Below are 25,686 nucleotides of genomic sequence, written 5' to 3'. Positions count from 1 at the left end.
ATCCATTTTACCTTTTTTTTTCCAAGTCCTCCACTCTACCTGAGGGAAGGTAAGGTGGACTTGGAATGAATTGGAGGAAACTTAAATGTGCTATGTTCATCTTCACTTGCAAGTTTTTTTTCTAAAACACTTACACAATGTATATTTAAAGAATAAATCATCATATAAATATTTAATGGTCAGTTAAAATAAGTGGAATGACTATTATAAAGCTCAAATTATCTCTTATTTTAGCACACGAAGGGTTATGCTGGGAAAGACACCGAACTTGGCAGATCCACTCAGCAAAACAGCCACAAAGGCTCAGGCTGGTAAGATGCCGTGTTTGAAAGAAAGTGGTGTTATGTCAAAACTATTATACACCCATCAAACAAAGTTGGGGTTGGGGGTGTGGGGTATGTAGGAGTGAACATGTTGGTTTGTAAGATGGTCAGTCAGTCTTGTCTGGACAATAAATCATGAGAGTGTCTACATATTTAGATAACTTTTGGTACACATCTTTAACACTTAAAATAAAGTTCAATTTTAGTTAACAATCGACCATGGTTAAAGGTAGTTATGGTCCCTTTTCAAAAAAAAATGTAACCATTCCTGTGTCAAGGCGGCATGTTGGGGTATTTTTGTTCCTGCGACACCACTAGTATGAATCAAGGTACATTGAAAGAGAATTTTGTAAGAGACAGTTATTTTGTTCATTAGTTTACTACTTATCTCTTTAGACTTATGTTACCAAGATTAGTCAAGTAAATTATTTTAATAGGTAATTAAAGGGCACAAAAACAATACTATATAATTATGCATTGGTAGATTGTCCTTCAAAAATACCTTCTTCATGTTGTGCAAATTACTATTGGAATGAAATACGGTACTGTTGATTGTATCAATTTCTAGAATGTCCTTATTTTGGGACCAATTTGTGCAATTTGGAATTTGCAAGGCCTTTATTTAATCATCTGAAGACATTGGTAAGCTAATTACCTTGATAGGTTTTAAAGTTGATACCTCATAAATTAAAAAATATGCATACACTTTTAACCTTTCCACACTTAATAAGGTACAGAAACTTCTATATTTCAGACCTAAATGCCGCAATGCTGTGCCAGGGAAATGGAACCTCATTTGTGCCGACCCCAAATTCTGGCATGCTGATGCCATTCGGAGAGGAAATCGTAGAATTTACAGTGTACGCCGACATGTGGGGAGAATACATGGACAATGTGGTCTGCAGGGTGGGTGTCATATTTATAGTTAAGTGCTGAGCACAGGCTTTCTAACAAAAGATTATTGTCAATGCTGAAGCTTGTGTTCTGTGCGAATGTGAGGGATTAATGTCCAATATAAGGTAAAGGGGCTAAGATCCCTTTTTGAAGTTGTTTCCAAACTCATTTATATTCATTTCAAGGTATTTCTGACTGTTTTTGAAGCCAATGTCCAAGCACAAAACAATCTTGACGACTCTGCAATAATCAGAAGCCCTAGACATGGAGTTTGCTGTTCCTTTAAGCATATTGGATCTTCAGCAAAATTGATTTTACAGTCGAAACCTGTTGGCTCGATATCACTTGGTTTGATTTCCTTGTTGGCTAAAACTTGGTATAAAGGATGTTTTTTGTAAGCATTCCCACTTGGCGCTATATTCACGAGGCTAAAAGTATTTTGGCCGGTCCCTGGGATATCGAGCCAATGGGTTTTGACTGTATAGCAATAATGTATGCTTTGGTATTATTGAGGTTTAGAATTAAAATGTGTCCTACATTTGTGTAGGTCGGAGAAATACCAGAAGTTAAGATTCCTGTATCAATGACTGTTGTGGGTTGCCCGCTAGCCTTCCAAATGACCTCGGGCGTGCCAGACCTCAAACCTATGGTTAGGTTTGGAACCCATGTGGCTGGAACTGCCCCCACAACCCGGGCTATGAGGGTTAAAAACAACAGTCCATATGGTAAGTGTGAAGTTATTTTGTATTTGAATTCTTGTATTTGAAATGGTATAAGTAATACATGTAGCTGTCAACATTGCTAGTTTAAAATAATGTTTCAGCTTTTCTTCAAAGGATTCAAAATTAATATTTTGCTTTGGCCGGCCTGAAAAGGTGAAGTCGGAATTTGTATCTGGACATTCCTGACCATATCAAACCTATAATGCAATGATTATATTGGGTTTTTCAACCAAACTGGGTATTTTGACTTGTCATCATAGACATTTGAATCCAACACAGGCGTTTGTTTGTCAAGGGTTATTACATGAGTAGGGAATCTCTCAATTGCTTTCCCAGTTATGAATATTTATATTGGGGTGGTCTGTTGTTATGTTAGTTGATATTGTAACGGAATATTATATGAACGCACATCCGCCGCCTACAGCGGACCGTTACAATATAATGACATTAGCACCAATGACACGGTACTAAATTCTTCAAAGCTGTATAACTTTTGTAGCATGATAAAATGAATTTCTGAATTGACAACAAGTTCTATCTCTCATCCTGTCAGATATCCGTGTTGATTGGGAGGTATTTAATGTGGACCCTGCAGACAGCAAACTAATGGACATGGTCGTATCTTATGGGCGGCCTTTTCCACTGAAGGACTCAGCAGGAAATGAGATTGTCCCTCCTACAGAAGGTTAGCGTGAGCTTTTTTATTATGTTACAGTGATTGTTAGAAAATTAGATCTCTCAAGTCTGACGGCATTTTCAAGGAATTAGTCTTAAAACGTATGATAGACTTTTATATTGTCTTAAATGAGTATTGTTTTTCATGTTCTTCTTTTCCATCAAAACAATTTGCAAAGGTTATTTTGTGTTATTTTGTGTTCTCATTTTGCTTCATTTTTATATAATCATCATCTTGCTTTTAGACATGGTAGTAGGATGTTTTAATCTTTACATTTGGGTTGGTTGAATTCTTACCATCAACCATCTGCGGTACCCAGTCAACTCATTACGTAAAACTTTCTTGAATACCCTAAGCAATTTGACTGCAGAAACCATGTACTCATGAATAATTAATCAGGTGAAATCGGGACGTCTGATTGGAAGCCTGAGACACACCTCCGGCAATATGGAAATAGCCGAGGAGTTACAGTTGAATATGAATATTCATTCATAATGCAGGTTCCTTAGCCTATTTACCAATGGTATATTAAGTAGAGATATCAGAATACTAAAGTGTTGGTTCAGACGATGACCATCAACAGCTAGCCATCATAACTAATGATTCTTTCCATTATTTATCTTAGCTGCATTTAGGCTACAAAAGATCGGTAAGTTCAATCACAAGCATGCATGTTTGCATTTTATATCTATTTTGTTTATAAAACAGAACATAAATGGGGTTTGGAACTGGAACAAATCTGGGAGCTCGTACATTTCCATAATATATACTCCCCATTATACAATCTGTACTCGGCTCCATTGGACAATAAAATGAAAAAATTGTGTTTTCTGTGCAAGCATTTTTTTTTCCAAGTTTCAGCTTTATAAGTTTAAACAAAATATTCAAGATTATAGATTGTAGTCTGTAGCAAACTCATTGGCCAGCTTCAAACTATTTTGTGTCATATATTTGAATCACTTCCAATCCACAAACTTTGGTTAATTCTATTTATTTCATAACGGTATCTCATGTACAATTAAGTAGTATTTTTAGATGCCTGGTGACCGGGGCCGTACTATTCCTTAAAAGATTTTTTTGGCCATGAAATATTACAAAATGGGTTATCTGATCTCTGATTCAGTTGAAATAAAGAAACAAAAATTCATAACAAACTGCTATGAATTGATTCAGAATCTATTTTGGGTCATTTAATTTGCTTACAAGTAAACAGCAAACACTACCCTGTCAATACCAAAACAATATGGAGGTATCAGGCGTCAAAATGTAACATTACCACCAATAGCTTATATGAATTGCAGATTTATTTCTTCCTAAGTAAAACGAAACTTTGTCAGTCAGTTATAATCCAATGGAACTTGTGTAGAGTTGATAAAATGTATATCATTTCCTTTGCCTTAAAATAAATAAATTGACAGTCAAACTTATCCGAGATATTTATCAATGTATCAGTTATCCTACCTGGAGAAGTTGCATTTAAACAGAATACTTATTATCTTATTATTTAATAAAGTGTATCAATTGACCAGACGCCCATGTCATTCAAACAATCAGGGGTGGTTTTCTATATTCAACTCAAGTAAATCTTAATAAGGTCATGCATCATTGACTCCATTCACTCTATTGGTCAGTTATTAATAGCAAGAAATCCAATTAGCTACATCATTCTTGAGATCCAATTAAGACTTAAGTTGAATACCAGCCCGGTTGACCAATAACAGGGTCATATTCAACATGTTATATTCAATTAATAAAAGCACATGATTGCATTGCCCAGTAAATCATCTTGAAAACATTGCCAAATGTTATCATGATAAGTTGCAGTATATATTATTTGCTTTGGCGACTGGTCAATCGCTTACATTTCAATACCCCAATATATTTTAGAAGATTCTTTAATTTTACAATTATGTTTGTCTCCCTTAGTTGGTGCATCTGCATTGACAGGCTAATTTTCATGAATTTTATCAACATGATATGAAATGTGGCAAGCAGAAATAGTTCTTATCAAAATAATATGGTAAACAAGTGAGAAATACAGTTTGCTGTGGCAGAAAACCGAATTGCTGTTCCCCATGTTTTAAGGCTTCCAACATATTGACTGCTCTATTCTTAAATATAAAACATATTTATGGCCTCACCTCCAAATGCCGAAGCTGCTTTTTTCCGGCTTCATAATTTTTATATCACTTAAATTATAAAGGGGAGCTGCACCTTATTGCAATATTTCAAATAAATAAGAAGTCCAATGAGAAAATGGTGTTGTATCATGTGATCAAAATGTCGAACAGTGATTGGACATCTTACAGAGAAACAAAAATGACAAAACTAAAAAATTGTATCTTCAGAAAATATAACTTGGGCATTTTGTAAACAAACCTTGTGTGCCCAAATTACCAAGGAAATTAAAAAAAACTTGTTTACTGTAAACTCAGGATTTTGTAGCTTGTATGTTTTGACGTGAGACCATCGATATTAAACTTGATGCTTAATAAAGTGGATTATTTAAAAAATGATAAGAAACATTTCTGGCTGTCACAATTCATATATATATAATATGTATTATAAATTACTGTTATTCATACTATTGTTGTTAGTTCCAATTAAGAGAGTAAGGCGAAGATTTGGTGAGTCAAATTGAATCATGAATGATTAAGTTCCAACATAATGAAATGTTATTTACCATTGTCATTTTTAGCTTGTCTGTTTTACAAAGAGTTTTGGTATTTTGATAGCCTTTGAGTTGTTGGCATCAGAAGAGTAGTTGGCGTCGGCAGAGTTAATTTCGCCTCACTAAATATGTTTAAATATAACTTGGTACACATACTGCCAGAGATTATACACACATTTGCAGCAAGGGTTATAACTCTGGATTTCCAAGTTACGAAGTTATTCCCCTTATTTGACTGGAAAATCAACAGATGAGCGTTGGTTTTCGCTCCTTGGCACTCTTGTAATGTCTTATTGTTATCATTGCATACACTTGTGTTACTCATGTGATTGTTTACCTGCGGCTGTAATATTAAAATATCTTAAGTCGTTTCTTAACTGAAGTTCATTTTCCTAAAATTTCTGTAGTCCAATTAAAAGAAATTCTAAAGTGTTTTTTTACACAAAAGTATGTTTTTTTTTAATCAAATCAATGAAAATAAAGTATTTAATAAATTATGAACAATTCTTACATATGATAAGTGAAATACTTAACTTCAGAAGATGACTTATGTTAAGAAATGACTTAAGATGTTTTATGAATGTCTGCTCAGCAGTACAATATTATTATTTTGCATGAATAATAAAATTCAATTAAACACCCATCCTTTTATGTAATCATATTCATTTTCTATGATGTAAGACTCCTTGATTGTCATCGTGCATTCGTGAATCACAACCACTGCATGAACTTACAACAGTTGAGGTGAAAATATCAATATACTAAATATTAAATGGAATTTGTAACTTTGATTTCCCTCATGTTAGGTGAAATATTTCAAAAGCTAATAGTTATTTTGTGTGACACTGATCAGCATGCAAAAGTTTTACTGACATGATTAATAATATTGATTGATACGTCACAGTTAGAGTAAAATTTCAAAGCAAATAATTTTAAAAGCTGAATAGTTATCTTCAATTGTAATTAAGATTATTTAAGATATTTAGAGGTTTTGCTTATTTGAAGTTATAATGCAAAAAGGTACCAACACATTCTATGTTTAAATGTGACTTGGTACCTTCTTGAATTAACGCCACAATTTCGTATGAACTAAACATAAATAATGAAATATTGCCTTTGAAAAAGTAAGTAAATGTCTGTTATATTATTAAGAGACAAAATTTAAATACAGTTTGAACTAAACCATACCCTGATTTTTTCAGTTCCCCTGCCTGTCATACGTGAGCCCACAGACTATATCCCAAACTCGGCCGACACATCCCAGCAGACGTCAAGGGAGGTAACTGAGCTTGTTGACGACCATGAGATGGAGTTGTGTGTCCCTGCCCCTACTCTTGAGGCCCGACGGCCCAAGGTGGTGTCAGTGTTCTGTCAGAAACATGACGGTCAGCCTGCGATTGGACCATACAGCATAAGTCCTGCACAGTTGGTAAGGGAGTGTCATAACATTTAATGTAAATTAATGTCATTTGGTGACATGATTTTTACATTTACTCCATTTCAAAAGGTTCAATTTTCCTCGAGATATACAGATGATATCATTAATTACAACAGATTAAAGCATCAATTAAGTAAAAGCAGAATCTCGAAGGTGCAACTTTAACACTTAATAATTATTGCATCAGTATTTCAAAGAATGTAACCCTTTTTTTAATACAAATGTATCATTAAAAGTTTTATTTATGATATATTTGATTTATGCCATAAATAAATGTGATAATTTCACCCCAGGTTATAAAAGCCAAGAGTCATGCTACAGTCCACGTCACCTTCACCCCGCGACCTACTGAAGATGTAAACTCTGACCTTGAATGCCCAGGTTATATCCTTGGCTACTCCAGCCTGGATGACCCTGAGGTCAAAGGTCAAGAGGGCAAGGTCACAAGGTCACAGGCTTATGAGGCTGCCAAGATACGCCTGGACATGACTGCTCATCTTAAACCAGCACTGTGAGTGGATAGGGTCATAGTGAATTGTGTAAATTAAGTTCCCCATGACTAATAAGCTAGTTCACTGATGGCGCTATTAACCATCATGTTTAATATTGACATCATGTCATTTTGGTATTATTTGAAAGACTATTGCTTTATTCAGTGATGAGGGTATATCCCTCCCCCTTATCCTCTTAATTCTGCATGAGGATGTAGTTGGATGAAGCCATGAGCAGCCAAATTGAAGCAGACAGGCCGTAAATGCTCTTAAAAGGAAGTTATTATAAAATACTGTTATTTTCAGGCTGTCAATAGAGTGTGCAGAGGAAGAGGGAATGAGGTATAGATCAGCCATGTCCTGTCTGCTGAATGATATTGGACAGGTAATACTTTAGTGGACTTCTACACAAATGCAATTTGTACCATAATGGAGAGGGTTTCTTTATGTTGGTTCCTGCATTACGTTTCATGTCAGTAGTGGGAGTATTATTATGTGCATGCTTACTGTGTAATAAGTAGCATGGGGATAATTTAACAATATTTCAATAATATTGATTAGATGAGTTCTCTTTACTTTATCTTTAATGCTATATAACTTGCACATTATGTCTCACACATTATTAATTAACATGCATTATAAAACTGTTCCAGGTGTCAGCTGAAAGTCTACAGATCAGCAGTGTGATGCTGTCCAACTTAACCTTGACCCCGCTGACTTTCCGTCTCGTTACCAAGCAACCATTCTGGTTGGTTGAGTTGGACCCTTCCAGTAATAGGGAAGGCAGGACGCGTACACATGAGACTGACATGCACACCCTAAAACCTCGTCATAACCTGATTGTGAGTTGTAATGTAGTCTTTAACTATGATTCACAGAGACAAGTACACTTGTTCATAGTAATTGTCTGATTCTCTTTCCAGGATATGATTCAGAAAGGTAACTCACACGTCGGTCAACCACACTTAGAGAATATAAACATGGCATATCACACTCGGATAATATGAAGAACATAGCATATGATATCATACTCAGAGAATGAACATGGCATATCACACATAAAGAATATGAACATGGAATATCACACATGAAAAATATAAACATGGCATATCACACTCAGATACTGGTAATATGATAATGGCATATCACACTCAGATAATATGATCATGGCATATCACACTCGGATATTATGATCATGGCATATATCACACTTGGATAATATGGACATGGCATATCACATTCAGATAATATGGACATAGCATATCACACTTGGATAATATGGACATGGCATACCAAACTCGGATAATATGATCATGGCATATATCACAGTCGGATAATATGGACATGGCATATCACACTCTGATAATATGGCATGGCATATCGCACTCGGATTATATGAACATGCCATATCACAAAAGAAGAATATGATATCACACACATAGAATAAGAACATGGCATATCACACTCAGAAAATATGAAAATGAGGCATATCACACTCGGAGAATATGAACATGGCATATCACACTTAGAGAATATGAACATGAGGCATATCACACTCTGAGGAAATGAACATGAGGCATATCACACTCAAAGGAAATGAACATGGCATATCACACTCAGAGGAAATGAAAATGGCATATCACACTCAGAGGAAATGAACATGGCATATCACACTCAGAGGAAATGAACATGGCATATATCACACTCAGAGGAAATGAACATGGCATATTATACTAAGAATATGGGCTTGGAGTTACAAGAGAGTAAAGCATTTTAGATTTATGCCAACTTCTTGCTCTTTAGAATTGTCGATATTACAAAAACATACCAAGGTTGTTTTCTGTTTGAAGGTGAAGGTAGCATTCCAGACCACTCAAGACTTGCTGGGACTCATTTCTGATGAGTATCTGAACAATGTGGAGATTGGACAAGCTGGGAGGAAAGTGGAGGTTACAGACAACCTGGTTGTTGAATTTAACAACCGAGCTACACAGGCAAGTTTTCAGAAAAGCTAAAGAAATAAAAAAAATTAAAGCCTTTGAACTCTCTATACAAAAATAGTTTCCAAGGGGTATTTGAGGTGAACAACCTTGAGGTTGAACACACAGGAAGGCTATAGACACATGCACTAGGTGGACTAATGTAACCCACCAGCCATGTTGTGTAGAAGATCGCCATGCAGTAATGTATCACAGACAAATTCATTGTTGAGTTATACAATCTCCCTGAAACAGGTCAAGTCTACGCACTGAATAAAACATGAATTCAAAACTGACACTCTACCATTTTGTTTTAAAGGTTAGAATTATAAATATATATGGAAAACATTGTTACATTAACTCAGTTCTTACGTTTTATTTTCACAGTTGGTTCCACTGCACGCCACTCTGACTGTGCCACAGTTTGAACTCACAAAAGAATCCCTGGACTTCGGGACATGCCTGGTCGGACAGACGCGTGAACTGCAACTGATGATTACAAATACAACGACCTCTCACACTTACTTCTCTGTCTCTCAAGGTTCGTACTTTAGACTAAACTTCAGAGTGTTAGATATTCAGATTGTCGGCTATCTTGGTATCATTGTGCATTTCTTTTAACCATGGCCATTATTCTAAAACATTTCGAGACATTCAGATGCTTCCAGAGATAATAGGCACATGAACATCAAGGTCCCTAGCTTTCAAAATTGACTTAACCCCCCATTGTGATGGGAAAAACAGACAACAGGCAAGCATTTGTGTGCATTGCGCCGATTTTAAGACAGACATACATTTATTTTTTTTCTTCAGAGAGTCGCTCGGACAATTGTGCAGACAACACATTCTGCGTTGAGCCAACATCGGGTCTGCTTGAAGCTCACATTACCCACGTCAGCAATAGCAAGATGCTGCTTAAAGTCTTCTTTACCGCCAAGTAAGCCCTTTAATTTTTATATTGTGAGGCTATAACGGAGTTGTGTTTATCATGTCATGTTGCGTCACATCAAGTCATGAAAATAATTTCACATGTAGCTCAAAAAGAATTGCACCTACACTCATAATACATAATGTTGGTCAGAAATGTTGGCCAGGGATGTGCAAATCGGGTTTTGTTTGACATTTCACTTTGTTTCAAATAGTGTAAAATGGACTGAAAAAGTCAAATGCATCTCAAAAATTACTGAAACTCATAAAACTGACCAATATGCTTATGAAGTTCCATAATGCACATACTCATGTTGTTCATTCAGAGGCCCACCATTGAACCATAACTGTACCCAGGTGGTCTACTATATCATTCTGCTGATTATGATTTGTGTCATTGTGTTGTTTTGTCAAAAGTTTAATCATTGGAAAAAGATTGGAAAGAATTTTCTGAGAATTTTAACCAAATATTCAACATGACTTAAAGAGATTTACATAACGATGAACATTTAGATATATACGATTTCTATCTGAGTGAACAACATCTGACTAGGGTAGATTGGATTAATATGTCAAATAAAGGATAAGGATAAATTAATGGACTTTGCCCATTAATCTGCAGCCTAAATCTTAAAATTGAAACTCAACTTAGCTCAATTCTTGCATTAAACATATAAACATTTTTATAGCAAAAACTTCTTATGCAGTTTCTTTGGTCTGTTAACCCTTAGGCTGCTGAAGGCGATTTTAAAGGCTTTGCAAACAGCTTGGAACCAGACCAGGCGCCGAGTAACTTGGCGCCTGGTCAGGTTCCAAGCTGTTTGCCACTCAGTCAATATATCCCCAAAAATTTAAGTAAATTGAAAGAAATTTAGAATAAACCAGACGACATTTTTGAGCAGACGACAATTTTCCCAGCATGCAAAGGGTTAAGCGGTTGATGGCATTTAAAAGACAATTGTTTCAAAATCCGAAATTGAATTTGTGTCTTTCAGACATGCGGAGGACTTTGATGCAGTGTTTACGTTCCACGGAATTCTCGGAGAAAGCCCACGTCGACTGCACGTGAAAGGGGAGGGCTCGTATGACGCGAAGCATGAGGCTGTACTCAACATTTAACTTGTGCTTAACATTCACACTGAACTGTGATATACTTCCAATATTTATTGGGCTAGTTTTACATTTTGATTGAAGCATTAATGCAATGAAGGTGTGTTAAAAATTTATGTTTATTTAACATTAAAAAACAACAAAAGTAAAATGCTCTTTTGTAAGGAAGTTAAACGAATCTTAAAATGAAAGTGGAATTTCATCCTGATATAAAAAACACTTCTGTGATAATTTTATTGAATTTATAAATATGCTGAATAGGAAAGCATGTGCTTGTGATTATGTGTGTGAATAATTTTTGACGCTTGTATTCTAACTATATCTTTAGGTGACTTTAAGGTTTAAGTTAAACAAGTTAAAAAAATCAGAATTTTATTGTTGTTCGAGAATATTTTAGCCTCGTTTCACTGTTTGGGTTTTTAATGTTTGGATTGTAAATCTGCAAAAAAATATTTAATTGGAGCATTGTTATGAAACAAATTGTTATTTTTCTTTCAATATTTCATTTTCTAGATATTCCTAAATTCAATGAAGTATTGTATAAATTTGCTGTGATATTATAGATAAAATTTTCTGTGCAAAATAACGCAAGTGATACCTTATTTGCTACTAGAATATTTATCTTAGTAATCTATTTTATTGTTGTTTTTGAGTTTTCGTGCCTGTTACCAACGGACACTCAATTAAATTTAATATCAATGTTTGGAAGTTAAAGTAATAAATTATAAAACATCTTTTTTGGGCTTGTTTTTATACACCGTCTGTCTGTTCCTTCCACCCCATCAGTTTGTCTGTCTGAATCATATCTGTCCAACACACCCATGTCGAGAGAAAAACTACCCGGTACTTATGGGATTTAAATGAAACTTGAATCATGTGACCTGCTTTTTTATCCGGATGACCTATATTCAAAATTATCCAAATTTTCATCAACACAATCATTCTGACGAGCCTCTAAGTATAATTGCGTCAACTTTTTTTTTCTAAGATTTGACCTAGACATCTATTTTCTGACCCGAGATGACCCATATTCATACATTCATACTTCGAGATATGATCAACACAATTGTTATCAAGTCTGGATTGGATAAAAAAGCATCTTTAATTGTATAAGCATGTTCTTCCTAAGATTTGACCTGGTGACTTAGTTTTATTCACCTGGTTGACCAATATTTGAAGTATGTTCAGTCTTCCACCAAGACGATCATTCTGATCAAGTGTAATCATAATTACTTTACCTGGTCCAGGTTCCCCTCCCTTAGACCTTCTGCGAGCTGCCTGCTCACCTGCCAAACAGGGTTTATTTAAAATCAGATTTAGTGAGCTAGTGTTTTTACCCAATATGAGCCACAATCAAACGTTATGGCAACTTCATCAAGACACTAATTCTGATCAAGTTTGGCAAAGACCTCACCTTTCCACTAGGATCTCAAAAATTCTGTCTCTATTGTGTAAACAATATTATACTGATTGACCTACTGACCTATTTCTTCTGCCAAGATGACCAATATTTGAACTTAATCAAGACTTAACCAAGACAGTAATACTGTCACCAAGATTCACAAAGATCAGATGAAAAAGATTTCTAAAATAAGTTTTTGATCTGAGACAACCTATATTTAAACTTGGCTAAGATTTTATTTAGGCAACCACAATGGCTCACCCATTAAAATAAGAGTGAATGCTAAATTAAGTCAACAAAAATAAAAGTTGATCAGAAGTTAATATCAATATGTTTTATGAAAACCAGCCGAGACAATTGTTCTTGTCTGCTCACTGCTCAGTTACTCTTCCCACTGGAAGGACTTCAGTATAATTTTATTGTGGAAACAAAAGTACCCTTGATCACTTTGTGTTATTATTCTGTCTAAAAAGCATTCATACTACTGGTATAGCCTTGCAAGTCAATAGGAATGCATTGACAATTCCAAGGTGCAAGATCTACTTTGCCCACCAAGTATTTATTCTATGTGTGTTCAAGCAAATACTTAGGATCATTTTTTTTCATGCAACACCGTGTATTAACCTCTAAAAAACCTTAGCATTTTTCAACTCATCAATTGAATGACCACTTTTGTCTTGTTAATTGAGACATCATTGATAATTGATTTATCAAAGATGTAAGACACAACAAAGTTTGTTCTTTCAGACTTTATTCTGTGGCTTCAATTTGGACTTTTTGTGAGAAAATTTGATAAAGTCAACTTCAATGTCCAATGATTTTTTCTTATGAAACTTTAGGGTCTGTTTCAGATCAAATCTCATCTTCGCCAATACTTCCATCTTCACTCCCCAGTCTTCAGCTTTCTTCTCAATGTGCTGAAAAGGTATCATTATAAGAAGAGCAGTTACAAAAACATTAAAAAAACTTCAATAAAGCCTTGTATAATAATACATAGAAGCAGCATAGCCTGGATTTGAAGGTCTAGTACCAGAAAGGCCTGGTTTAGAAAGGTCTTTGAACCTGAAAAGCATGGTGCAGAAAGGCTTTAGCGCCAGAAAAGCATGGTTCAGAATGGCTTAAGCACCAGAAAAGCATGGTTCAGAAAGGCTTTAGCACCAGAAAAGCATGGTTCAGAAAGGCTTAAGCACCAGAAAAGCATGGTTCAGAAAGGCTTTAGCACCAGAAAAGCATGGTTCAGAAAGGCTTTAGCATGGTTCAGAATGACCTAAGCACCAGAAAAGCATGGTTATGGAAGTTCTGAATACCAGAAAAGCATGGTTAAGAAAGGGTTTAGCACCAGAAAAGCATGGTTCAGAATGGCTTTAACACCAGAAAAGCATTGTTCAAAATGGCCAAAGCACCAGAAAAGCATGGTTCAGAATGGCTTTAACACCAGAAAAGAATCGTTCAGAATGGCTTTAACACCAGAAAAGCATGGTTCAGAAAGGCTTTTGAACCAGGAAGGCCTATTTAAAGAAAGTCGAGGACCAGAAAGGCCTGGTTCAAGAAAGTCGGGGACCAGGAAAGCCTGGTTCAAGAAAGTCAAGAATCAGAAAGGCCTGGTCCGGATAATTCAATACCTGACATGTCTACTTCAAGGCGACCCAGTGACAGAAAGTCCAAGTCCAAAATGGCCCAGTAAAGAGTAGCTATTTTTAATGTGTTAGGGTATTTCTTAATGTAATTCTCCTGAATAAAGTACTCATAAATAGACATTAAAATAATAACTAGCAGAAATTTTGAAAACAGTTAAAAGTATAACTAAATATTTTCAGCCTGGGCAATTTTAGTCTTATGTACACAAGTACCTGTCCTTTCTGATTTGGGACCTTCATTGGTGTGTTTTTTATCCACATCTAAAATAAATGGTAATATCCTTTTATAATAGATCATTACAAAACACAGAATGCCATGACATTTATGTATATCTTAGTTTACCAAAAGGCATAACTCAAGATGTTAATTCAGCATTATATTTTTCTTCCTATTTTGTTAATCAGCCTGTGTGATAAAATAGTAGATCTATATTAGTAAGACATTGAAGTCATAATAAACAGATAAATCTATGTAACAGATCACTCAAAATGCTATGTGCATGTGGTGGGGATCAAACCCACCACCTCTCACTCTTCAGGTGGACACCCTACATCCTCGCTATAAAAGCCAGCTATATAGAATGACAGTATAAGTTATTTTTTTATTCATACCGAAAACCTGATCACACTTCCCCTACAACATTGAAACTTGTCCTCAAATTTTGGAGATTACCGGGTAGTCAATTTAGTATGACTTTGAGGCTTATCATGCAATGTAAGGTATTTATGTTGGGTGCAACATGCAACAGACCGCAGAAATTGCTATGTAAAATTGGATCGAATCCATGACCTCACTCTACACTGGCGGGACACTCTACTGTAACAGTATAAAATAATGCTAGCTCTATAGCTAGAAAGTATAAGTACCGCTATATACATATCGAATACCCTGTTAAACATACTTCAGCTTGAACGGGAATGAATTAGTTTGTTCTGTGTTAGTATTTTAATTATACCCTAATACGTTTATAATTGGTCCAAACAAATATGTTCTAAAACATAGAAGAAGTTGTAAGAAGTTTCTAAATATGGAAAGATATCAATTAAAAAAACTTGTAGAAATGTTAAAATCTGGTAGTGGAGTGTTTAAGAATGGCACAAAGTAATATGGCTTGAATCTTCTAGTACCTCATGATATATACTACGTGAGTGAAAGGTGTTATGGGAATTATAGATACAGTACCTCATGATATATACTACGTGAGTGAAAGGTGTTATGGGAATTATAGATACAATTACAGATTCAAGTAATTTCACTTTCAAATTATCTCAAAATCAATTTGTATGTGGCTAACAATAAAAAGTACTATTAGACATAAAATAAAGTATTGTTGATACATAATTTGCTCTCCAATTTTTGATACACACTTTTTTTAATATGTTATTCAAACTGCTTACAATCCCTTTGACAAATCTGACAACTACTGTTTGCATATGAACTGTATTTGTCAATTAGGTCAACAAAACTTAATTGCAAGAAGGGACAACCACCTCAACTATGGCTTCGGGCAGTCAAATTCATCTCTTCAAAGAGTTTCTTTGTCACTGCGGTTATTGCAAGTGTAGTATAAAGCTACAATTTAACTGACCGCTTGAAGTGAAATCAATGCAAGCAGTCATAATAAGGATGGGAAATAAACCCTACTTTTCAGAAACACAAACTAATGAGCTACACATGATACATAAAAGAGTACTACAAATCAATTACAGCAGCAGATAGTGTTTCTAACATGTGTCTTATCAAGTACTCCAAATCAATTACAGCAGCAGATAGTATTTCTAACATGTGTCTTATCAAGTACTCCAAATCAATTACAGCAGCAGATAGTGTTTCTAACATGTGTCTTATCAAGTACTCCAAATCAATTACAGCAGCAGATAGTGTTTCTAACATGTGTCTTATCAAGTACTCCAAATCAATTACAGCAGCAGATAGTGTTTCTAACATGTGTCTTATCAAGTACTCCAAATCAATTACAGCAGCAGATAGTGTTTCTAACATGTGTCTTATCAAGTACTCCAAATCAATTACAGCAGCAGATAGTGTTTCTAACATGTGTCTTATCAAGTGCTCCAAATCAATTACAGCAGCAGATAGTGTTTCTAACATGTGTCTTATCAAGTACTCCAAATCAATTACAGCAGCAGATAGTGTTTCTAACATGTGTCTTATCAAGTACTCTAAATCAGTTACAGCAGCAGATAGTGTTTCTAACATGTGTCTTATCAAGTACTCTAAATCAGTTACAGCAGCAGATAGTGTTTCTAACATGTGTCTTATCAAGTACTCCAAATCAATTACAGCAGCAGATAGTGTTTCTAACATGTGTCTTATCAAGTACTCCAAATCAATTACAGCAGCAGACAGTGTTTCTAACATGTGTCTTATCAAGTACTCCAAATCAATTACAGCAGCAGATAGTGTTTCTAACATGTGTCTTATCAAGTCGATTTACAGGCCATAGATGTTCAACTTCACTCAACATTGACCTAAGGCTTTGGGTGGAGCAAAAGCCATGCTAATTGAATGCTTCAATGCCTAGAAATGCTTAGGTCAATTGCAAACAAAAGTAAACTAAGGATGACAAATTACAGTTCATAACTTAACAAATTACCAAATAAATAATCTGTTACCTCTCTGGAAATTAATTTATAGAAAGGCTGCAGATTGCTTTAACTTCATAACAGTTATATTTTCATTCATTTTTACCATTCGCTACTGTTTATTCAAAAGAAAATCAAATCAAATACAAACATTAGAGAAAAAAAAACAAGTATGCAAATTCAAAGCAATCTACAGTTTGACCTAAATGTAAATAATTACCTCCCTTGTTGATGATTTGTGTAGAGAGTACACAACATTATCTGTGAGATGCAATGCTGTCTTTACAAATTCCATGTCTATGCCTGAAACAAATCATATTGTGGGATAATCAATGTTTATTCCTAAAATTTTGGTTTTTAACGTTAAGTCCACATCTACGCCTTAAACTGTGGTTTTCTAGCCTGGAAAATCCATGTTTGTGCCATAAAATTTGATTGCCTTAAGCCATGGTTTTCTAGACTAGTAAATTAAATGTCTATACCTTTAACCATGCTTTTCTAGCTTAGTAAATTCCTTATCCACGCTTTATTAGTTTCAAACAAATGCATACGGAGTTGAATAAATCTAAGAACCTTTCTACCTCTTATAATAGCTGTGGTTCCTTTTGACAAACTTTCAAAGTCTGAAGTACATGTTAAAATGAATATTTTTTTGTCTATAATTTTTAATTCTAATTTTGCCTAGACATGAATAAGAATGCTTGAAAAATAGTCAGAAAAAAAAAATGTGATAAGCCTTGTTTCTTTCATAATACACCAATTCTTCCTTAGTTAGGGGCCAATTTTTTGTTCTTTTTCAAAACCGAATTGATTAATGACAATCAATGGAAATCACATTACCGAATTCAAAATCTCCTGCCTTTCTGGGCAAATAGAAATACAGCATGTATGGCGGAGTGAATGAGACACATTCATATTTAGGAGCACAACTCTACAATGGTTGAAACCTACAATAAGGGTAACCGCTGCTTTTATGTATTGTTAAGAAATATTCTGCAATATTAACAAAGTGATACATTTGTAAAAATGATTTTTACCTTCATTTCGCTTAGTGCCAAATGGAGGATTCATCACAACTGTGTCAACCGTCCCCTTTAACCTTTCTATGACCTCTGGTGCCATAGAGGTCACATCATGGAGTTCAAGGTCAATGTTTTCAATGTCAAAAAAGTCTGCATTCTGTCTACATATTTCCAAGGCATCTTCGTCTATATCTATTCCCGTGACTTTGCTGAAAAATTGGCATCAATTTTAATACCATAGATTGATTCAATATGTTACAATACTGATGTGCCGATGATCAATTATAATCGGAAAGGCTTACGTCTGCGACAATCAATGGTGAAATTTGAACAATCGATTATAGAAACAAGGGACGTAACCGCTACCCACTACCAGAAAAATAAATGTCGTGTTAATGCTAGTTTATGTTGAAATGTTACGTTATCTATTCATATTCTTATCAAGTCAGGTAGTCACTAAAGTTCCTTATTACAAATTTTCTTTGTAATTTAAAGGATTGGTTCTCAAATTCTGATGTTTGTGGTTTAAAAGTGATTTTTAAAACATGTTACCATTTACTTCTTACCAGGTAAGAATTTAGTTTTCTCAGTTTTCTGAAAGAAAGTGTTCTTTTAAAACAAATATAATTTTCAACTGCTTGTTGTACTTGTTACTGATTAAAACGAAATTGATATCTTTCTATGTGTTTATGTATACAATACATCTATACAATACTAAATGTAAGACAAAGACGTAGAGCTTGTGGTCTCATGTTCTGTATATTAAAGTAACTTGTAAACACAAAAGGATAGTTGAGTTTGAAATAATGTAATTTATACAAAGAAATGTACATACAATATTGGAAGGGAACATTGCTGCTTAAAACTGGTGCATGTACTGTATCTGTTGCCTTAAATAAGTTAAATATGATGACCAAAGATAATTAATAATGATTAAACCAATTAATAATCGATCATTGATCGGTTTTATAAACTGATTATTGACAGTAATTTTTCTGTCCGATTCTCAACACTTTGTTACATCGTTAAATGTTTAGTAATTAGGCCACACTTATTTAAAGTGACACTCTTATTCAAAATCAATATAAATTCGAAACTCGATGGCTCGATATTCTAGGGACAGGCCAAAGTACTTCGAGCCTCAAGAATATCGAGCCAAGCGGGATTGCTTACAGAATGTCATTTTTCCATTTGTTACATAAAGTCTTATTTACCTCGTTTGTTATTGGCTACGCTATCTCCGCAAGAGAAGGAAGAGTATTTATTGGGCATAGTCACGCACCCTAAATTTCGTAATATGACTTACTCGATTATTAAAAAATCAGTTTTTTTTTTTTTTATTTATAATAAAAATACATTTATGCGAAAACAAGCAATTGTAAACAATGGGTAACACAAACATAGCTTAAAAGTAATATCAAAATGCATAGTAATTTAGGGATGGATAACAATTAGAGACGGAACTTAAAGTGATGGCATGTTTATTCAAACTGTTAAACCATTTAAATTCGATAATAATAATAATATCAGTCAAGCAATTTTAATCGATTAGCGCCTTGTGCTAAATGAAGCCAATCAAACAAATCAAGGTTTGAGATTCTTAACTGAACCCGCGAAAATGACATCGACCCATGCAATCAAATCAAAGTGTGAGATTCTTGTTTGGGACCGCGAAAACGACTTCGAGCGTGGAGAAATATCGACCCTCAAGATATCGAGCCATCCGATCGAAATTTATATGAACAAAGAGTAAATAAAAATCGGTCCTTTTAATTTGGTTCGAGCCAACGAGGATATCGAGCCATGAGATATCGAGCCAACGAGTTTCGACTGTATACACATGTATTTCAAACATAATTTTAACTGATAAACCTTTAACTACTAACTTAATATTACATTTATGGAAAATATTGATTTCTGATAACAAGATTGTAATTGCATATTTTATAGCTGAAAACACAAAAATATTAAATGATTGGTGAATGCTAAAAGATTTACAGTTATCTACTATCGTCTCATAAGGTAGAAATTATGTGTTTTATGAACATTTCTTTAAAATTAAACTCTGTATCCTTCATAAGAACTATTGTTTTTTACTTTTATTCATCCTTTTTGGTATATTAAAACAATTGTATTAATTGTGGTAAATCTAATTTGGGAGTAAGAGTGCATCTTTAATAGCTTGTTTGCCTTTTCCCAACTTACTCATAGAAAACTCCAGAAGGCTTTTTAGCTTTCTGAAGGTCTTATTCATTTATTTTGTTTTTCATTACTTTTAAATAAAGGCACTGGGAAATAAAACACCATGACTCTGCCCATTACATGTATGTTGACAACATAAACAATTATATATAACTACCTTATAAATACAGTTAACAAACATTACCTTGCCCCTAGCATAACAGCTCCGATACTGAGAACACCACACCCACAGCCTAGGTCAAGGACATGCTTGTCCTCTAGGTCGTTGTATGTCGAGTGAATGGTGTGTAACATGCATGCTGAAATAAGAGACAGACAGTTAACAAGAGTATTACAATGTGAACAACAAAGCGCTTCACTGGATCAAGGGGTATAACTCCACAATAATTCAAGCCAGAGTTAACACCAACGCGTTTCACTGGATCAAGGGGTATCACTCCATAATAATTCAATCCAGAGTTAACACCAACGTGCTTCACTGGAACAAGGGGTATAACTCCACAATAACTCAAGCCAGAGTTAACACCAACGCGCTTCACTGGAACAAGGGGTATTAACACCAACGTGCTTCACTGGAACATGGGGTATAACTCCACAATAACTCAATCCAGAGTTAACACCAATGCGCTTCACTGGATCAAGGGGTATAACTCCACAATAACTCAATCCAGAGTTAACACCAACGCGCTTCACTGGATCAAGGGGTATAACTCCACAATAACTCAAGCCAGAGTTAACACCAAAGTGCTTCACTGGATCAAAGGGTATAACTCCACAATTTTTCAAGCCAGAGTTAACACCAACGCGCTTCACTGGAACAAGGGGTATAACTCCACAATAATTCAAGCCAGAGTTAACACCAACGCGCTTCACTGCAACAAGGTGTATAACTCCACAATAATTCAAGCCAGAGTTAACACCAACGCGCTTCACTGCAACAAGGTGTATAACTCCACAATAATTCAAGCCAGAGTTAACACCAACGCGCTTCACTGGAACAAGGGGTATAACTCCACAATAACTCAAGCCAGAGTTAACACCAATGTGCTTCACTGGAACAAGGGGTAAAACTCCACAATAATTCAAGCCAGAGTTATGGGCCCATTGGCTATTACAACATGTGTATCAAGTTGCACAGAAACATCACAAACATTTTTAGTCATGACCAAAAGGCTTATGTTTTTGAACAATGTCCCCGATAACACCACGCCTATGACAATACCTCTCCTTTTTAAAAAAAATTAAAAAGCTGAAAATAGCCATTAAAGACAAAGACACATTTCTTCTACAATAATGCCACTATCATATAAATACAGTAATATGAAATCTCTTAATTGCAGCTGACACAACAATACGTTTATATTTTGTGATTATTTTAAATAAGTCCTATCTATGTGTACTAGGTATTTGATATTTCCTTTGCCAACACAAATTCTGTCTTTGGGAGTGCATCTCAGAACCAACCACCTGTAGCCAAAGAAACAACCCTACAAGTACTATATGTACTATATATCTCCCAATCTTACCTGCTAAATGTGGAGTGGTGGGGTACTGTTCTAGTAAAACTTTTGGTTTCTCAAACACGTCAACATCTCCAAGGTGCGACTGAAGCTCCTTAAGCTTCATTCCTCTGCCACATGCCATCTGAGGAAAAAATCCATCCATTATTTTATAGTTTTTATAGAAATTTTATTTTACAGAACTTTACTTAGACAAGGAATGGAACTGAATAAGACAGAGTATTTGGAACAATTGAACCTGGAAGCTCATCGTCTTGAGCTAGGGCAGAGAGCCTAAAAATGACAAACCTGTTTAGAAGTTTAACTTTAAGGGTTAGAAGAATCCTGTTTAAAACGTCTATTACTTTAGACTTGCAGAATGATTTTGGAAGAGACTGTTAGTTTCCTTAGCAACGATTACGTATATGCTATAAGGTCATATCACAACAATGGGCTAAACATGTGTCTTGAATGACCAAGTTAAATAGTTAGATCAACCTTACATAGATCTAACTATATTGATATTAAAAATAAAAAAGTATGTCCAAGAACTTTACAAACAGCCCTCATTAATCAAATAATTTGAAAGATAAGTTTGCATTGAGATAACGTTATTTCACTGGTATTTGCAGAACAAGTATGCATTGCCAACTTTGGGAAAATATGGTTCTCTTTTTTTTTTTTTTTTTTTATTAGACTTTTTATAAGAATGTCATTTTCATCATTGGATAATGATGTTAAAATTATCTTCTGTATAAGCATTTAAGGTTTTCAAGTACAAAGTGAAATGCAATTGAAGAAAAACCAAAAAACATTTCTTATTTTTCATTTTTTTTTTTTAAACTGACTATAAAAACGGCAGGGTCGGCGCCAATTCCGTAGGTAGGGTCGGGTAACCCGAACCAAATGTATTTTTTTAGGCCATATCTACATAAAGACCACATGTTCATTAGTAATGCTTAAGTTCTAATTCATAATTGTAAACATTTTGCCCTCAACTAAACATCTTCATAAATATATTGTATGTATAATTACTTTGATTTTACAAGAAATGTGTTACATGAAATTTTGTCTGCATGTTTTTAGTAACGAGCGCACAAGGTGTTCATAACATGTCAAAATGCCATTATATCAATGTGTTAAGGAATAAACAGGGTATACCTGTCTTATTGTCAATACAACATCAATGACAGTTTAACTTGTATCGTTAAAGACCGGTACTAAATGATAGCAACAGTAGTTGATATTTCATTTTACCTGTCCCTTTCCGAAATTGGCAATTGCGTTTATCAGTCAATGAACGCAACATCTTTGGATATGTTCTAATCGCAATTCATCGCATAACAATATACATGAAAAATATTGATCTTGTCATTGTTTGTATTGTGTTAGCCGTCCCGTAAAATATAAATAAACATTTTAGAAAGTGTTACTTTTTTAAACTTTAAATGTATTGTTGCCATAAGTGTTTGGAATTTACATTTAAAAGTGACTTCAAGGTGTTATTGTGACGTCATTTGAAAAATGCTTCCGGTTTAAGTCGGGCCGTTCTATTTTCTGAATGGGTAAGGAAGGGTTACTGAACGGTTTTCTTAAATGAAATGAAGTATTTTTTTAACAATTATTGAATGAAATAATGAACTATTGGTGTAAATATAAGTAATGAATTGCGGGCTTGATGTCATTATCGGGGTATGAACGCAATTGGGCTGGTAAAAGTACGCATGGAGTCCTTCGGACTCCGCACACTTTGACCAGCCCAATTGTGTTCATACCCCGATAATGACATCAAGCCCGCAATTCATTCCTTAAATGAGAAAAATTACAAAACTGTTAAAATAAAGCAGCCTTAATTAAATGTCTTGATAAGCGATCAATTATATACAGACAGACACGGAATATAATATGCAAAAGAAGTAAGTTTATCAGAGATGTTTGAGATTTTAGTACTTTATCAACTACCATTTTCCCTATAGAACAGCTCTACTTAATTATGCACCAGTCAATTGTAACCACGGCCCCCCCAGGTCTGGGGAATAGCAGGGACTTTCAGTCCAGCCAACCTCGGCTAAAATCCCCGCCCTGCGGGCACGAACAAATGGTAAAATCCCCGTAAAATGCCCCCACACCCCAGGGACCCTAGGTAAGGCCCATTACCCGCTATATTTAAAGCGAAGACAAAACAACCGCATCCAACCGGCACTGCAGGGCCACCTGAAAGGTAAAAACATGGCCCATTTTCCCGGTATATCCCCAGACCCGGGGGTTACAATTGACTGGTGCATTGTGGCTTAATCTAAAACGTCCAAAACTGATTTTTTTTTTATCGAAACTCTTGATAAAAGGACGTGTCAATTTTAGTCCAAATAAACAGCTGCTTCAGAGTCTTTGATGATTTTTGTTTTGGCGACTCTACGCGTCCATATCCCACTTCTTGTTTTCCTAGCCAAGAATGACAGATCCCAGCGCTAAGTATATTGAGCAGAAAGATAACGGGCACCTGCTAGATAGTTAAAAAATGGCGATGCTTTCTTGACAGATCGATCTGAGTTTGTGTTTCATAAATCACTTTTAAAAGTGTAATACGAGAAAGGTATTGGCTAAAAATAATTAATGTTTAACTTTTGTGTTTTTATTTAACAATGCAGTGTTAAATATTGTGGAGTTATAGTTGAAAAATATATTTTACATTGGTATGAATCAGTCGACTCGTGACGTTAAGGAAACTAAATGAATATCCAAATGTTAAATAAAGTTCCCTATACGCGCATTATTGTGGCTAGGTCAATATATGACCCTCAAAAATTCTGCATTTCTTATCTGCCTTAATCTAGCCATGCGTCCAATAGATTCATAATTGCTAAACTACAGTAGCGTATATTAACGCTACTAATGCACTGAGAAGAGAAATCGATAGAGACCACCGTTACCCTGAATGCCTGATAAGCTCCAAAGTTGGCAATGTTTATGCCAAAGATTTTAATAATAATGGCTAAATTGATAAACGGGGAAGTAAATGCTTGCAGAATAAAATGCTTACCTGTAGGCTGCGCAGGACTCTTACTTTCAAGATAGTAAATGTATACGCAAGTCAAAAGGTTACCGCTAAGTTACGTCCCCTCTAACGTCAAGTGGATCAGCCCCTGTAGACGGTACACTTCTACCACATTCTATGTAGTGCCCAATCGATATGAACTACACATTTCTTACAAAGAGGACCTTCAATTTATATGCAGCAAAAAAAACATGCTAATACCGCATCACGGCCCTATATATAAACCAGTTAATAGGTCCATGGCCGCACATAGTTTTTGTTTGACATAATGATAGCACTGAAAATCGCTGTCACTTTGTCAAAATCCATTTACGCCACCTCCCGTGCAAGACACAACCGGAAATCTATCTCAAAAGAAAACTTAGAGTAGGCTGGGGAACCGGAAACAACCAATTTTTTTTATAACGTCTACCAGATACGAATCAATCATACATATGATTCGCTTCTGAAAGAAGGATATCCTGGTCCAATGTTTTCCCTCACACTTGCAACTGCTCTTACGATGCTGCCTAAAATTGGTATTATCTGATCAATAACTTTACAAACATTTGTCCAGTCATCGCCATTTTGTCAGAACGTTTATGAACCGCATATTACCTTAATATAACGAGTTTGATAACTAGCCAAATCGCGTGTGGGGGTCACGGACATTACGGACCATGGACATTACGGACCAAACATAACGGACCAATTTTGGGGACATTACGGACCACATTTCGGGACATTACGGACCATGATAAATAATTTTACTTACAGCTTGTTTGAATTTTATAACATACCATATTAACGGACAATGATTTTTAATTTATCTCACAGTTTTTTTAATTAAAATGTACCGTATTTCGAGACATAACGGACCATGAATTATAATTTTACTCACAGTTTGTTTTAACTTTAATATAATCATTAACACACTGTACCGCATTTGAGGACATCACGGACAATGAATTATAATTTTACATACAACATTTGTATATTTGTGAATATTTATATGTACTTATAGGTAAGTCAACCAAGAGTTATAGTCCTTTTAT

The 25,686-nt window shown here is 35.0% G+C and overlaps 2 protein-coding genes across 5 annotated transcripts in view; one reads left to right on the top strand and one right to left on the bottom strand.

Moving 5' to 3' along the window:
* LOC128232705 (deleted in lung and esophageal cancer protein 1-like) overlaps nt 1–11,956 on the top strand; it is a 29,121-nt gene extending 17,165 nt beyond the window's left edge. For 2 of the 4 annotated variants that reach the window (XM_052946423.1, XM_052946415.1), the window contains 14 exons: nt 235–311; nt 1,078–1,229; nt 1,765–1,942; nt 2,493–2,624; nt 3,241–3,264; nt 5,213–5,242; nt 6,489–6,715; nt 7,018–7,235; nt 7,522–7,600; nt 7,869–8,057; nt 9,066–9,209; nt 9,582–9,735; nt 10,008–10,131; nt 11,117–11,956. In XM_052946423.1, coding sequence (XP_052802383.1) covers nt 235–311; nt 1,078–1,229; nt 1,765–1,942; nt 2,493–2,624; nt 3,241–3,264; nt 5,213–5,242; nt 6,489–6,715; nt 7,018–7,235; nt 7,522–7,600; nt 7,869–8,057; nt 9,066–9,209; nt 9,582–9,735; nt 10,008–10,131; nt 11,117–11,240 — 1,852 coding nt within the window. In that variant the 3' untranslated portion in view covers nt 11,241–11,956. The remainder of the gene's footprint in view (nt 1–234; nt 312–1,077; nt 1,230–1,764; nt 1,943–2,492; nt 2,625–3,240; nt 3,265–5,212; nt 5,243–6,488; nt 6,716–7,017; nt 7,236–7,521; nt 7,601–7,868; nt 8,058–9,065; nt 9,210–9,581; nt 9,736–10,007; nt 10,132–11,116) is intronic. The other 2 variants (XM_052946430.1, XM_052946438.1) reach the window with 2 other exon arrangements.
* A 1,411-nt stretch (nt 11,957–13,367) lies between these two features.
* Nucleotides 13,368–24,614, bottom strand: LOC128240770 (rRNA N6-adenosine-methyltransferase METTL5-like). Its single transcript, XM_052957625.1, has 6 exons — nt 24,528–24,614; nt 21,625–21,742; nt 20,283–20,397; nt 17,912–18,105; nt 17,095–17,177; nt 13,368–13,550 (listed from the first exon to the last, which is right to left on the bottom strand). Exons 2-6 carry the CDS (start codon nt 21,740–21,742, stop codon nt 13,377–13,379), a joined length of 684 nt encoding a protein of 227 aa, XP_052813585.1. The 5' UTR covers nt 24,528–24,614; the 3' UTR covers nt 13,368–13,376.
* Nucleotides 24,615–25,686: the final 1,072 nt, after the last annotated feature.

This window comes from Mya arenaria, chromosome 1, assembly GCF_026914265.1.
Source record: "Mya arenaria isolate MELC-2E11 chromosome 1, ASM2691426v1".
Classification (NCBI taxonomy): domain Eukaryota; kingdom Metazoa; phylum Mollusca; class Bivalvia; order Myida; family Myidae; genus Mya; species Mya arenaria.
This window is presented reverse-complemented; position numbering and strand designations above follow the sequence as displayed.

Bases quoted from the DNA above. Each gene is read 5' to 3' on its own strand.
- LOC128240770 (XM_052957625.1), bottom strand. From the start codon at position 21,742: ATGGCATGTGGCAGAGGAATGAAGCTTAAGGAGCTTCAGTCGCACCTT. The intron at 20,398-21,624 runs GTAAGATTGGGA...CTCTTATTTCAG, and splicing joins CACCACTCCACATTTAGCAG to CATGCATGTTACACACCATT. The intron at 13,551-17,094 runs GTAATTATTTAC...ATACCTTTTCAG, and splicing joins ACAAATCATCAACAAGGGAG to CACATTGAGAAGAAAGCTGA.